At 32.1% G+C, this 16,262-nt stretch overlaps 1 protein-coding gene across 3 annotated transcripts in view; it reads left to right on the top strand.

The window, feature by feature from the left end:
- The window catches only part of LOC129942438 (NADP-dependent malic enzyme), a 40,908-nt gene extending 24,890 nt beyond the window's left edge, over nt 1–16,018 (top strand). For all 3 annotated transcript variants that reach the window (XM_056052455.1, XM_056051732.1, XM_056053058.1), the window contains exons 3-5: nt 13,914–14,249; nt 14,313–15,474; nt 15,538–16,018. In XM_056052455.1, the coding sequence (XP_055908430.1) occupies nt 13,914–14,249; nt 14,313–15,474; nt 15,538–15,656 (1,617 nt within the window). In that variant the 3' untranslated portion in view covers nt 15,657–16,018. The remainder of the gene's footprint in view (nt 1–13,913; nt 14,250–14,312; nt 15,475–15,537) is intronic.
- Nucleotides 16,019–16,262: the final 244 nt, after the last annotated feature.

Genomic DNA, 16,262 nt, shown 5'->3' with positions numbered 1-16,262 from the left:
AATTAAACAACGCCCTGAAAAGTACTTGAAATCGGACTTCTAAATTAATTGAGTATCTATATTAAAAGGGTTGGGTTTTGATATCCCCGTTTCTTAAAATCCAGATTTCAAAATCCCTTTTTTTATAATCCTGCTTTTATAATCCCAATTTTTTTTAACTCTAGCTTATTGTAGTCCAGTTTCTTATAATCCAATTTTTTACTATCCCGGTTAAAATCAAACAAAATCGAAATTACAAAACGAATTAAAAAATGAGATATGTTTCTAGATTCATTTTATTTCAAACTTTAACATAACTTTTGCAACCTTTAATATAACATATCAAAAAAGAAAAATATAAAGTAAAATAAATCAAGGAAACAAACCCAAATTAATTAACAAAGTCAACTAGAGTGGTAAGACCGTTATTGAAAGACCTTTGAATCTCATTGTTATTTAGTTAAATGCACGTAATTTGTAAAAGAAAAGGGATTGTTGGCATTTTAAGGGATATTAAAAAGCGGAATTGTAATTGATCGGGAATTTGAATAAGCGGGATTCCGAAAAATCGGTATTTTAGAAGACAGGATTATAAAACTTTTTTAATTACTTTAAAAAAGAATTTAACAATAGAAAAGCATTTAAAGTACAGAACGAAAATGTTAAAGAAATAAGAATTTAATTTCTTGTAATGTACAAATTTTATTGATTTGAAAAAGAATTAAATTACTTTGGGAATTAAACAAAATTAAGGCACAAAAAGAATTGAAAAAGAATCGCAATCGTAATCATTCAATTATAAAGGAAATTCTTCAAGTACTTTAGAACGCAAGTAGCAGAAAATATACTTGTATTTGTACTTAGCTATTTAGTTCTACTTTAGAAAACATTGTTCGAATTGCACTGTTAATTATTGTTTTTCCAGTTTACCAGTGCCCAGTAAATATGCTTCAGAAGAGCGATAGTCTTAAAATACTGAAGTACTTTAGTTCACTGCATAAAGAATTACAATATGTCTTGTACTGCCATCCTTATTTTTCTAGGAAAAGTCTTTAAATATGTAGTTCTAGAAAATTTTGAAAAATCACTACATTTTTCAATGACAGTTTTGTGGCAAATGCACAATTTATTTTAAAAGCCAGCGTTGTCACCTGAACAAAATAAAACCTGACAACATTTTTGACAAAATAATTGAAATCAAAATAGATACATGTATTTAATTCCATTTTAAAATAACAAAAAACTGTTAATCAAAATAAACACCAAGTCACCAAGAATTCAAGTCATTTACTGATGATTGTCAAAACTTTGTATTTACATGGCGGTAAATAAGAAAATCTCTAAATTTTGAGGCATTGGTTTTATATACAAAACTTAAAATTTTAAGGAATATTCACATGAAATCGACCAATGATCAACGAATTAATTTAATCTTATTTTAAGGATTTTATGTACCTTATTTCTGTGCAAATTATAAATAAAAAAGTAGAAATATAGCTTTAGTTAATCTTAAGGTAGTAAAATTAGCATTTTCAATGTCAAAATAAGAAAAAATAAAACAAATTGTTCATCGTGAATTGCAATCAGAGTGTAACGAACTGTCAAACTCAATTCTCGTTCCACATACGATCCACATTACGAATTAAATGTTCACGCGTGTCTTATGGCTGAATCACAAACGCTTGGAGGTTGCTTTGAATGACATTTCTATTATTTCATCCCTCCAAAGAGCAAATATTTTGTTTGTTGACATTTTTTTACAGCTGTTAAGCTGTCAGACAAAGCAAATGTTCAGGTAATTGAACTAGAGCTTCCGTTTATAGTCACATTACGTTACATTACGTTCTTTTACGTACGTTTATAAACAAACAGATGAAAAAAATGTCAAAATGAATATTTATTTGTTCATTCGTTGGTAACTTTCATGTGAATACTCATTGGTTTAGTTATTGGTTTGTGCAATGCATTTTTTTTTTATCGTGGACTACGAATTTGTATTTGACAGTTAATTTATTTTTGTATTGTTTTTTATTTTTATCAGTAAATTGGACAGTTTAGGTTTCTAAGATTCCTTTCCTTTGGAATTATGCGATAGAGAATATTTGAGAAAGCGAATCATAAAAATTCTATATATTTTTCTAAAAATACAGAAATAACTACACTTCAGAAAGATTTGATTTAAGAATAAATCTTTTATCACCATTACTGGAATCAGCTTGTGTGCATTATAGTAAATGTTTTAAATTCTCTGAATGTTTAAACCATTTTATTTAAAGACGGTCACTCCAAAGTCAATTATGTATTTTATCGTTTCCTTTATTTGCTCTGAGAGCTTGAATTATTCAATCAAATCAACCCCGTACACTATATTTTGCATGTCATACTCGACTGACTATAGTTCTATTGAACTGCATTATTTGGTTTGAAAATGAAACGAAAAAAAAAATCTCAAGAAACGAAGTGAAGTCACTTTATTCAAGTTCATGCGCTTTAACATAAAAGTTTCTCAATTCTCACGGAAGCAGATGTTTTTTTGTACAGGTTTGTTTAGGGTTGATGATGATTTTGTTGATTATAAAACACAAAATACATTTAAATATAATGCAAATGCGCATGTGTTTGCTATAATTTTCATTGTATGCATTTTATAGTATCTCCCAATCTCACCTTATTTTATTACACACTGAGCAAGTGCAATATATTGTTCACTATTTTATAGTAAAGCTCTTATTTTGTAATATTTTAAATGTACATATAGCTGACAGTGAACAAGGTCATTGTAGGTGGAGTATTGACCAGTTTAGATTGGTTCTCTCTGTTTTTATAGTAACAAGGAACCATAAACTTATGACTTATATAAATGATCACACATGGTGTGTCACCTCATGTCACCTCATGTCAAACTAAAGGTATTAGATTTTGATGGAAATGGTTTGGGTGGAATGAGTTAAGGTGATTTTTGATAAATGGCATTCAGCATTAACAAATTAAATCTATGTAATGTTAAATTCAAAAGTTATAGCTAAATATGTGCCACAACACGAATTTGATTGTCATTTTAAAACAAATATGACGTTTCTGTCTCAATATTATGAATAAAGCTAAAAGATGTTGGAAAGAACTGCAATATTTTCAAATTTACTTCTTTATCTTTCCAAACGAAGATCTTCGATCACTATCACCAAAAGATATTAAACCACAAGATCTTGACAGTCAATTTTGATGACGTATTGGAAAATTGCGATTATTCTTTGGCAAACATTTTAAATCGTTTTTGGAGCTGTTTGTTATCTTTCCATTTTTAATGATAGCGCACATTCTAAATGTCAAAAGTGGTTTATTTAAATGAATCCTTTTATTGAAATCCTTTTGTATTGAAGCAAGGGTGCTGCTGGAGATATACATATGTAGAAGAGATACTTAAAAACCAAATAAATCCGTCAAACATTAAAAAACCATATTTCTATTATGAAAATCAAATTTAGAAATTCTTATCGAATGCACACTATTGAATTTTAATTGAGATTCATTAGAATTTTAATTTAAAATGTATTAAATTTCAAAACAAACAAACTGAAAATAAAATTGCTGTTCACATTGACATCTTGTGAGCGATTTATTTTGACGTTTTATCATTTTATTTAACTTATAAATATGCATGGCTGATATTCTTACCTCATTTTAGCCTTCAAACGGCATTAACCTATATAAAAAAACGAAACGTCAAAATTTGCCAAGTGTCTTTGCTGTCACTTTGACTTTAGGTTAGATTGCTATTTAACTGTCAGCTCAGAATTTTGTCATAAAATCATTAAATTTCGAAACAATCATACAAAAGATAAAATTGCTGTTCACATTGTCATCTTGTGAGCGATTTATTTTGACGTTTCATCATTTTATTTCATTTATTAGTATGCATACCTCATTTTAGCCATTAAACGGCGGGTACCTATATAAAAAGACGAAACGTCAAAATTAGCCAAATATCTTTGATGTCACTTTGACTTTGAGTTAGATTGCTATTAACTGTCAGCTCAGAATTTTTTCATAAAATCATTAAATTTCGAAACGAACATACAGAAGATAAAATTGCTGTTCAAATTGTCGTCTTGTGAGCGATTTATTTTGACGTTTCATCATTTTATTTAACTTATTAATATATCATCATCAAACGGCAGTTACCTATATAAAAAGACAAAACGTCAAAATTAGCCAAATGTATTTGCTGTCACTTTGACTTTAGGTTAGATTGCTATTTAACTGTCAGCTCTGATTTTTGCCATAAAAGCATTAAATTGGATGTGTTCGTTTATTGCGCTCCATAACATAACCTAGTCAACACTTCAATTTTTATGGTGAAGTTGCATTTGTTGGTATTTTTTAATCTTGTCAAAGCACAATGCTAAAACTCATCTGGAAGCAACCATTAGCTTTTTGTCGTTGCTTATGATTTAAAAGATACGTCATTTTAGACTTGTATCTAAATGCAATTGTTGTCTATATTTTTTGAAAGCTGTAAGGTTGTGAGCTATACCTATCTGGTGGACGCAAACACAAAATAAAAAAAACTAAACCAGATTCTAATCACGCTTTGCCAATGTCTAATTTTTCTAGCCTAAGTATTCAAGTTTCATATCAATAAACTTTGTACAATCTTAAAACAACTAAAAGTTGAACTGCAAGTATTAATCATTATAAAAATCCAGACAGGTATTTAATTTATTTTGTTTACTTATGTACATCAATGTAAATATTTAAATTATTATTCACTGCTTCAAGAAAAACTTGTGACTTATTCAACCTTTTCTGATGCATTTTTTACTATAATTTTCTTGACTTGTCTGTAGTATCAACCAAAGATGATAAAAGACTATTGACTGCGTTGCTGCTATTACCAGGAAACATCTCTTAGTTCGAAGTACAAGAATATTGTTTTGTTTGACAATCAATTTCATAATAATAAAATAATCACACAGTCATTAGTGATTTGTTTGCAAAATAGAAACGTAAAAATTTAACATCTATTTTTAGACACTTCAAATAAAGCTAGAAATAATATTATAGCACGTACATAGATTGAACTTAAAGTTGACTTAACTATTTTTGTGAAGTCTAACATGTGTTTTGCTAAATTTTTGTTTAACAGACAGACAGTCATGATTATTGACTTTTGCAATACAAAATAAAAGCCGGTACAATTATAGTTAAAGTATTTCAACAATCTTATCTCATTATGAACTTTATCTGATTGTTATTTAGCACTGATTACTATCATATACATTAGTAGATACTATAAATACTCGTATCTGGATTTTATTTCACAACAAGTACATTTTGCGCTATAAATTTATACGAGATAAATCATTTTGATAAGTTTATGGGAGCTACATTTTGGCATATCACATTTCCTATAATTTTGTATTATTTGATATTTGATATTAGCAAAATATTGACTTAAGTTATTAAGAAGCGTAATTAAGCTTCAATTTTAATTCGTTTTATATAATACAAACATAACCTACATATATCCAATTTATTTATTTATTCGTCTCTACAGAAGAACCGTTTTTTAGACATCATTAATATTTTCCAAACATACTGAACTATTTTACGTTAACTATTTCTCCGAAGAAAGACTAAGTTGAGAAAACTTTGCGTCAAAAATCCAGAAGAATCTTTGAAAAAAAAACAAAGAACTGTCAGTTTCTGACAACTTTATTCTAGTTTATCCTCAAACTAGCTTAAATCCATATTCCTCCTGTCAAATAAAATCTACATACATCTTTTAACTAAACTCTTAAGGTTTATGTTGTGCGAGATATATTCAACTGCCCAATCATCTTCGTTCTTCATGTTATACAAATGATTAGATTCCGCCGTTGCCAGTATAAATTATTGAAGAATATGATGTAGACAAATAAAAATAATACAATTCTATTCACCTTCAGTAAAACTACAAACATTTTTTAGCATTTGTTCAAAGTTCAACAGTCAAACAATTGATATTTTCGTTATCTTATAATGTCAGCCTGTCAAAAGTCACTGAATCAATTGCTGTACTTTGATTTGTTTTTCTTTTCTTTTACTTGTAGGGTGTATAGGCTTTGAAATGTTTCAATTGTTTTATTTCAATTATATATTTACTTTGATATACACTTTAAAAAATCTTGAGTTTTAAAAAAAAAAAAAATATTATACATGAAAATTTTCTCTTAAATGCAGTTTTTTTAATTTAAAAAAGAACTTTAAAACACATTTAACTTCATTAACGATCATTTGTGTGAACACCTTTCAGAATTAGCATATGACAACCTAATGGCTGAATCACAAACAAGCTTAAGCTTCGTCTTCACCTGACGTTTAGTTCAGCCATAGGAATTCAATGCATGCTATCGCAATGGAGCTTCGACCTCACGTTTCGTTTGACAACCGTAAGGAAAAGAATGTAATGTAACTCCAAACGGAAGCTCTAGTTCAATTATCTGAACATTTGCTTTGTCTGACAGCTCAACAGCTGTAAAAAAATGTCAACAAACAAAATATTTGCTCTTTGGAGGGATGAAATAATAGAAATGCCATTCAAAGCAACCTAAGCCAAAGCTGAAGCGTGTTTGTGATTCACCCATAAACGTCACAATTCTACTGGCCAAACGTCGAAATGTCACAAGAATGATGTTATTTGAGATGAAGTTTAACTCAACTATAAAATTCATTGTTTGTTTATAAAACTTGCAAGATTTGTATATTTATTAAAATATTGTTTAACCGTCTCGACATCAAACAAATATGTTATTTAATTGCGCCTTGTTATCTCTCTGATATCAACACAATTAAGGTTTATTTAGCCAACTTAAAATAAATATTAGGTAAAACTGACTTGCAAATATTTGTATAAAACATGAAAAAAAAAACTATCAAACAAAGTGTTAAAAATAGATAATACTTATAAATAATTAAGTAGGAGTGACATAACAAAATATTTAAGAACATAATTAATTTTATAATTAATAGGATAGAGGCTATCTTTTCATTTTCGATAACATAGATAATAGTTTCGTTAATTAATAATTTGTTTGCACAAAAAAGAGCATTTTGTCTTTTTTTTATCAAATGAAAGATTTGTTATGATGTTTTTCATTGGTAAAATAAATCAAATTTTATCCATACTAAAGCAGTTAAAATTTGTGAATTCCTCTTTTTTGATTTTACAAAAAAATCAATTTTCTTTTAATTTATAATTATTTTTATTTTTAAGTGATTTTAGTATCTGTTTTTTTAATTTCAAACCAAAATTTATCTTGTATAGAACATATGATCATGAGCACTTTTAGAAAATCAAAACACGATAAGTTTTTGTGTAACTTTTATGTTAATTAGAAACAGATAAATGCGGTCAGTGAATCAATTATGAACTTAGCTGTCATTCAAGTACATAAAGAACGTTGTTCTCATTTATTCACAACGCCATATTAATTATTTGAGTTACGTTATGTCACTTCTGTAGTTTTTACTTTCGCACTTGAGCAATTGTAACAAACCTTATGTTAGGTGTCAAAATAAATATACATATGTACCTACATATGTAGGTATTTAAAAAATATAAACAAAATTTTGAAATACATTTTTTTTTCTTAAGAAATAAACTCAAAAATATAAACAAATCTAACTTTTTCTAAACAAACAGAACTGCATGTGTATATACCTAATGGGTTTGTTCACAAGACTTTTGAAAGAAATTATTATTGGTCTGTCAAATTTTGTAGTAGTGTAGTAGTAGTTATGAAATTCTCTCACAGAGAAAAAAACTGCCAAAAAACTATGAAACGCAAGTCAATCAATGCGGAATCGTATTGCCGACGCTGATAAGAGTCAATTTACGTACCGCAATATGTCATTTGACAGACCAACAATTTCCCCCCAAAGAAATTTCTTAGGCAGAATTTTTGAAAAGAGGAAAATTATTATATTCTCTCGTGAGAAATGTCATTTACCCAAAACTACCAAATGTGTGCAGTGTGGAATAGCATTCGGGCAACAATTGTTAAAATCTGTCAGTTCTGGTCAAGGTTAAGGACAGATTTTATTTCATATATAATGGACAGGTTCAGATGCTTGAAAGTAAGGGAAGTTTCTAGTATCTAATTAGCCAGCTGTAACAAAATAACCTTCCAATTAAGGTTAGTTCCTAGAAAGTTAGTCAAGAAAAATCTCCTTAAAGCAGTATTCGCATGAACGAATATTTTCGATATGTCGATTTTGACATTTCTTTCACATGAGAGTTTTCAATTCGTCGCGAATGAAGTTTGACTTTGACAACGGCCGAACACCATTCACCACCGAAACTAAAACAAGAATGATTTTTTTAGGTTAAGTACGCGCGATTATTTTATTCGTTGCGAGTGTGGATAATGTGGAACGCGAATAAAGTTTGACAGTTCGTATCAACTACAACTTTTTCGCGGCGAATAAATTTATCATAAATCAATTAAAAACTATATTGCTATCGTTTTGTTAAAAATTTGTGAGGAAATATGTCTTCAAACGTATATAAGCTCACATTTTGTAATTCATTCGTCGTTCGTTGGTAGCGCTTATGTGAATGCTGCTTAACTATTAAGACAAGTCTACTTATGTCAAAATAGCAGTTGATCATTTTTATTCATTCAACTGAAAGATGATCTTTATTACTCTAATGATTTAATTATGTATTGTCTGCACAATTCCATTTAATACTCTGTATAAAATATCAAATTTTTATATTGGAAATAATTATATTTCTGTATAATACAAAATACAAATCGTGATGAGTGTTTTGTAGACAGTAATGTTTTTGTTAGTTTTAACGATAAACTGATAGAAGAAGTTATTGAATTAAAGCTTTGAGTTACAAATGTATGACACTTGAAAAATTAACTTAATGCCTTGGTTAAAATTTTCGTTCAAATAATGCAGTTGACAGCAAATGAAGTCCTTTTGTTGTTTGAACCTTCCAAATGACAGTTCGACAAAAACTACACTGCAAAAGCGCTTTGTTAAGCACCAGTTACATCCTCCACTAGAAAAATATTTCTCCACTGAATGCATTCATCCTAATATGATTTGTTTTATTTTTTAAACTATTAAATTCATGCATGAAGTACATTTGTAGTTATGGCGGATTTACATTTATCTGGATCTGCAATTATGAGAAAAAGTAGAGTGGGATAGATGTATACAATGTATTGTTTTTTTTGGTCTACTATCTAGCGTGATGGTTAGTACGTTGGACTGTTATGCAAGGGCTCTTGGGTTCAATCCCTACCTTTGCCACCTAACTTTTTTCACGGATACTGCCTATTGCTAGGAATTGACAAATACTCCAAGAGTAATTCTTGTCATGAAAAAGTGCTTTCTCAAATTAGCCGTTCGGATTCGGCAGATACACTGTTGGTCCCTTCCATCTCTGACAACTCACACACAGGAATGGTTAAGAGTTGTAAGTCACTAGGCCCTGGTTTTTCATGGACTAATTTATTTATTTATCCATATTCAACTTAATTAATGTATTTTTAATATTTTGAATCCCCAGAACAGTGTAAGCTCACCATAAATTGTAATCTTGCATATTATCAAAATAAATGAAAAAGTTTTGAAAAAAAAGTTAATAATTACGACGACTTATTACTAATCAGTCATATCGTACATAGTTTCAAACAAAATCGGCTGATTAGCTTAATCACTAATGAACGTCTCAACAATCACGTTTGTAGATAAACGAACTGGACTAATCATGACATATAACCCACTGTGAACTAACTAGACGAAATACTAGTCGATCGAATGATCATCGTTTCATATTTTTCTATTTTTAGAAAAATAGCGAGACGAAAATCGTTTTAACGGAGATCGTTTAAGTAAATGGTCCTTCAAAGTTCAAACTTAACGCTCATAAGCCTAGGGCCTTTTGCAAAATTGTGGTTTAATATTTATTCACCGATTTAAGCAAGTTACCCAAGTGCAGTTCAACTATAACCCTCGGTTGAACCTCAGTTTACCACAAGTTTAATATTGAACCATTAAATATTTAGCGATTCTTAAACTTTTTTGAAACAAGCTCTTATGTGAAACAAATCGTTTTAGTTAAGGTAAGCACATTGTGAAATGTTGAAGATAATTGTTTAAACAGGAAATCAACGTAGAGCAAATGTGCAAACCTCTTAAACCACTGCACATTCCCACTTACTTAATGTTTGGATCTTTATAGATATTGCAAAACCTAACGTTGCCTATTCAAACAAATTAACAAATCTCAAATGTCTACATAGCTTTAAACTGGCCATGTGCGAATAATTGCAATCACAAGCGTTAAAACCTAACGCACTCTCTTTTAAAAACCTTGAAAATTGCATGAGTGATTTTTTTTTTCATCATGCGTTAAAATAATTATATACATCAGTCGATGAGTATATGTACATTTATTTATGTATAATTTTGACTGCATGGCTGACGGCAATCGGCTGATCGAAAAGCTGGAAGTATTTCATATAGATTGTGCGAGACTTAAATGACATTGAACTTGAAACAAAGCCCCCTCAGTTTTTGTTTACTTTAGAAAATACAATGCTTTAAATAGAAAGCTTTTGAAGGTTATTAAGGCACGAGTACACTATATTCTAATTGCTGACATTTAAAAATGCAATTTCTGATCTGGGTGTGGTTTGAGATCAATAACGCTAATTGAGTGATCTTAATCAAGACGCAATTTCAAGGACCAAAAATTAAATAAGTATATATGTATTTAAAAAAATTAAATGAAACCCACTTGAAGACGTCAAAACCGTTTTGTTTTGTGACATTTGGCAGTGTTTTTTTAAAGCTCTTTCGAGCGACAAGTTTTGACGTCTTATGACTATTTTTGGCTCCAGAACATTGTATCGTATCTGCAAATTTCTCATGTGTAAAAAACCCAGTTAAAGAAAAAACTTCTATGAGAACCGTTTGGCAATATGAGAAAGCCAACTGGGACGGTCTCAATGAATTTTTCACGAACTTTAACACTTCACTATGCTTCCTCGATTGTGACGTGGATTCCAGCGCAGATATGGTTACAAATTTAATTCTTTATGGAATGAGAAATTTTATCCCGAATAGGGTAAAATTTATCAAACCTAAAGAGAAGTCATGGTTTGATTCGAGCAGCGGATTTATAAAGCCAACCCCACTAAGAAAACCGAAATAAGTTTAAACGAGCTAGAAAGACTTCTAACGGCCACATTCGACGAAACAAATTTTTGCATGATCAGAAATTATCAGGAAAAAATACTACAATGTCCCAAACGTAGTAAAAATGTCTGGTCATTTGTAAAAAAACGTACGAAACACCACGTCATCCTCGGTTCCAACGCTCGTCCATATTGACACTCCCTTTGTAAGCTCGATTGATAAAGCCAATTTTCTTGCAGCACAGTTTGCTGTTAATTCGGCTCTACCGGAGAGTGTCATGAGTCCTCCTGTTCTTGAGAGCGTAAACGATTCTATGGGACGAAACTTCTTTCGCACTCGTGCAGTTGCAAGAGTGCTGCAAGACCTTAACATACACAAATCAGCTGGCCCGGATAGTATTCCCCCTATTGTTCTAAAGAGGTGTTCTTCAACGCCACTGCGTAAGCTTTTCCATCTTTCCTACTCTACAGGTCTGTTTCCGAGCGGATGGAACACAGCATTTGTACAGTTTGTCCCTAAAAAAGGCAAATCATCCTCCCCCTCTAACTATCGTCCAATAGCACTCACGTCCTTTCTTTCCAAGGTCATGGAAACGCTGATTGTTTTCGTTGCAATATGTCCACTGGTGATCTCATGGTTTATCTCACCGAACAGTGGAACAAATCTTTACATCGTTTTGGAGAAAGTAAAAGCATTTGATAGAGTTTGGCACCAAGCTCTCTTATCGAAAATGCGTGCTTTTGCTAAAAATGAATCCCTTCTGCGTTGGGTTGGCACCGTTCAATTCAAGTAGTGTTGGACGGGTTCACAAAATAAACGCTGGTGATCCCCAGGGCTCCGTTTTGTCTCCGACGCTTTTCCTTATTTTTATAAATGATCTTTTGTCTGAAACTCCTAACTCAATAAATTGTTTCGCTGATGACAGTAACCTCAGCTTTTTATATTCGTTTCTAGATTCACATGATAAGCTCATTAAATTCTGATCTCGACAGCATTGTACAATAGGGAATCAAAAACCGTGTAGAATTTAATGCTTCGAAAACTAAATGCTGTCTCCTGTCGTTCAAGCGTAACCCACCCTCGATGCCGCTATCCATGAGGGGCACTTCCATCGAGGAAACTAATCAACTTTCAGTACTCGGTATGAATATCAAAGATCACCTCTTACAGAATGATCACATATTCGATATTGCAAAAAATGCTGCTAGGTACTTAGGATTTTTCCGACGGTGCAAGAAATTTTTCACCTCTTCTGATCTGTCTGTAATTTACAAAGCCTTCATTCGTCCAAAGCTTGAATATAATTTGCATATCTGGGCAGGGCAGGTGCCCCCAAAACAAGTTCAAATCACTTGGATAAAATTCAAAAAAAGGACTTTGAAAATGATAGGCGATAGAACTACAACCGAAACAATTTTTGTTATTCTACCGATATTTTTATAAACGATGTTCTATCGAATTAGTCAGTTGCATTCCCCCCCTAAAACAATTCAACCGTAATACTCGTACTTCTAGGAATGCACATCTGTTTAACCTTGAGCTCAATTTCGGACGTACTGTCAAGTATAGAGATTCTTTTTTTAACCGCACATCGAGAATGTGGAATGCTTCACCCAGCTCTGTTTTCCCTATAATTTTGATATTCAAAACTTTAAGACCAATGTGCATCGGTAAATCCGTGTTTAAACTTCTAACATGTTAAGTTTATTAAAACCCCTTGAGTGAAAAAAACGGTTCTATGAGCGGTACTTTTCGTGAGCCACTGTAAGTTTTGATCTTAAAAAAAAATTTTAAAACGCCTAACGCGAATCTGCTCAAAACCTTAACTTCCTAGTTTGAATTCAATCGACCCAATGGTTAAGGCTGTAAGAGCGTGGACAGACGGACAAAACAGACGGGATGCAATCGCGGGACCCACTTTTTTCGACTTCTCTACCATCGTAATATCATGTTTGATTAAAATCTCGAGTTAAAAATTTTGCACGAATGCAAAACTTGCAATATATGTTGTTCCTAGCAAGTAAAAAGACATTGGCTGCGTTCAATTTCGTGTTGGATAGGGTATCTTGGATAGGTGGATTTGTAGATACCCTGTTGAACGGGTTGGATAGATGTATTGAGTTAGCTGTCAAAAAATAAGCTGTTCACAAAAAGCAGAGAATCGTTCGCAGTCAAAATTGTTGTAAGATAAAACATTTAATGGATAATTCAACTGATTCGTCGGACGATGATGAGTTGATAGGTGCGTAACAATTTAATAAATAAAGGATTACCTTAATCTGTAATCTATGTTAAATTTCCTCTTAGCTCAATTGGAATTCTATATGATTGATAATTTACTTACGAAATATCCGCTTTTAAACGATTTACGATTAATAGAAAACTATCCTAACAGAAACAGAGGCGAATAGCTTCTTCATAGTCTATTATGTACAGTATATCCTCAAATACAACTTCCCAGAAATTCTTGGATACCTTTGGATTCCTTTTTTGACATCTCAGCTGTTTTTGATCAGCTGTTATTTTACACGCAAAACGCTAACAAAAAGGTATTCGGATACCCTATCTGTCTGAAATTGAACGCAGCCATTATGGCAAGGGTCTATTATCTGTCAGTGTTGATAAATCCAAATCAGTGTTGCCAGTTCAAAATTCATCTAAATATCTTTCAATATTCATTTAAAGCTTTTACATATATTAATATAATTCCTTTTATATTTTTATTATTATAGGGACTTGGATTTACACTTGAAGAACGACAATTAATGGGCATCCAAGGTCTCCTGCCTGCAGTTGTGAAGACACTTGAAGAACAAGTTCAACATGCTATTATCCTGCTCGATCGTTTGGAAAATGATTTAGACAAATATATCTACTTGAATGGTCTTGCAGATCGTAACGAACGATTGTTCTACAATGTATTGGCTGCTGATATTGGTAAAATGATGCCAATTGTTTATACCCCTGTTGTGGGTTTGGGATGTCAGAAATTCAGTTTGGTATTCCAAAATCCAAAGGGAATGTACATTACCATCAAGGATAAGGGTCATGTTTATAATGTTTTAAAGGTTCGTTAAAATTGGAAATATCCTACAGAACACAAGAAATTACTTTTTATATTTTTATTCTAGAACTGGCCAGAAACTGATGTGAGAGCTATTGTTGTAACAGACGGAGAGCGTATTCTGGGTCTCGGTGATCTAGGTGCAAATGGAATGGGTATTCCTTGTGGAAAATTGTCCCTCTACACAGCGTTGGCAGGTATTCCACCACACCAGTGCCTTCCTATAACTTTGGACGTAGGAACCAATACTCAATCCATCTTGGATGATCCTCTGTATATTGGACTTCGTCAAAAACGTGTCACTGGAGCAGAATACGATGAATTCCTAGAGGAGTTCATGCAAGCCGTAATGAGACGTTTTGGACAAAATTGTCTTGTCCAATTCGAGGACTTCGGAAACGCAAATGCATTCCGTTTGTTGTCCCGTTATCGGGACACTAATTGTGTCTTTAATGACGACATCCAGGGTACAGCATCGGTTGCTTTGGCGGGACTCCTGGCTTCGCTTAAGATCAAAAACACATGTCTCAAGGAGAACACAATTTTGTTCCAAGGTGCTGGTGAAGCTGCTTTGGGAATTGCAAATCTTTGCGTAATGGCCATGCAACAAGAAGGTCTAAGCAAAGAAGAGGCTAAGAAACATGTCTGGCTTGTAGATAGTAAGGGATTGATTGTTAAGAACCGCCCAAGTGGTGGCCTCTCAGAGCACAAGTTACATTTTGCTCATGAGCACGAGCCAGTCGATACTTTGGCAGAGGCTGTGGATATTATAAAGCCATCAATTCTCATTGGAGCCGCCGCCATTGGTGGAGCATTTACACCAGCAATTTTGGAAAAAATGGCCGAATTCAACGACACTCCAATTATTTTTGCTCTCTCAAATCCCACCGTTAAAGCTGAATGCACTGCCATCCAAGCATACACCCACACAAAGGGTAAATGTATCTTTGCCTCCGGATCACCATTCGATCCTGTTGAATACAATGGCAGGACATTCTATCCCGGACAAGGTAATAACTCGTATATATTCCCGGGTGTTGCGTTGGGAGTTATTTGCGCTGGCATGTTGACCATTCCCGAGGAGGTATTCCTTATGTCTGCCGAAAAACTAGCAGAGATTTGTTCGGATGAGGATCTGGCCAAGGGCAGTCTTTATCCACCTCTTTCTGCTATCACTAAATGTTCTATTCAGATTGCAGTTAAAATTATGGAGTACGCTTATAAAAATGGTAAGTTAAAAGTTGTTGATGTTCTTTAAAAACTAAATGACTGACTGTTTTTTTTATTTTTAGGTTTGGCAACGGTGCGACCAGAACCTGAAGACAAGGAAGCGTTCATCAAGTCCCAAATGTATGAACTCAACTATTCATCAGCTGTTCCCGAAGTATATCAATGGAGTAATAAACTGTAAAATGTAACCATCAGGAACTGATAAATGTCTTAAATATTATTATCTATACACTCACCACCACCAACCAACCATTAATTTAACCAAAAAACACAAAAAATATATGTAAATCAGGGAGGGGATAAGGAATTTGTCCAAAAAATAAACTCAACAATTTTATTGATACCTTTATCGAGAAAACAAAATACTCGAACTCAACTATGTAAGTTATAGAAGTTCTTGTATTTCGATCGTCATGCTCATTAAGTTTTGTTTTTCTGAATATTATTTTATTCTAATTTTCAATTCGTTAATTTTTGTTGTGTTTTTCTTTTTAGAATATAATATTGTTAAATAAAAAAGCTAGTTTAATATAGTAAACATAAGTTGCTTTTTATTTCTATTTTCTGACATCTTTCAGTTGTATTTAGCTAAGACTTGAATGTAGAATAAAAGAAATGGAAACAACATTGTAAATTTTCTGTTTTTTTTATAAAATTGTACCAAAGTATAAAAGATCTCTACGTAGGACTCTCATGAATCACGAAAATTTAGTACCTTGATGGATATCCTGGATGTTCAAATGGTAGGCATCAATCAACTCCTACTCTCACCTCCCCGCGGTGAACA

Source organism: Eupeodes corollae, chromosome 1 (assembly GCF_945859685.1).
Source record: "Eupeodes corollae chromosome 1, idEupCoro1.1, whole genome shotgun sequence".
Lineage (NCBI taxonomy): Eukaryota > Metazoa > Arthropoda > Insecta > Diptera > Syrphidae > Eupeodes > Eupeodes corollae.
Note: the sequence above shows the minus strand (reverse complement) of the source record. Positions and strands in the feature narration are given on the sequence as shown.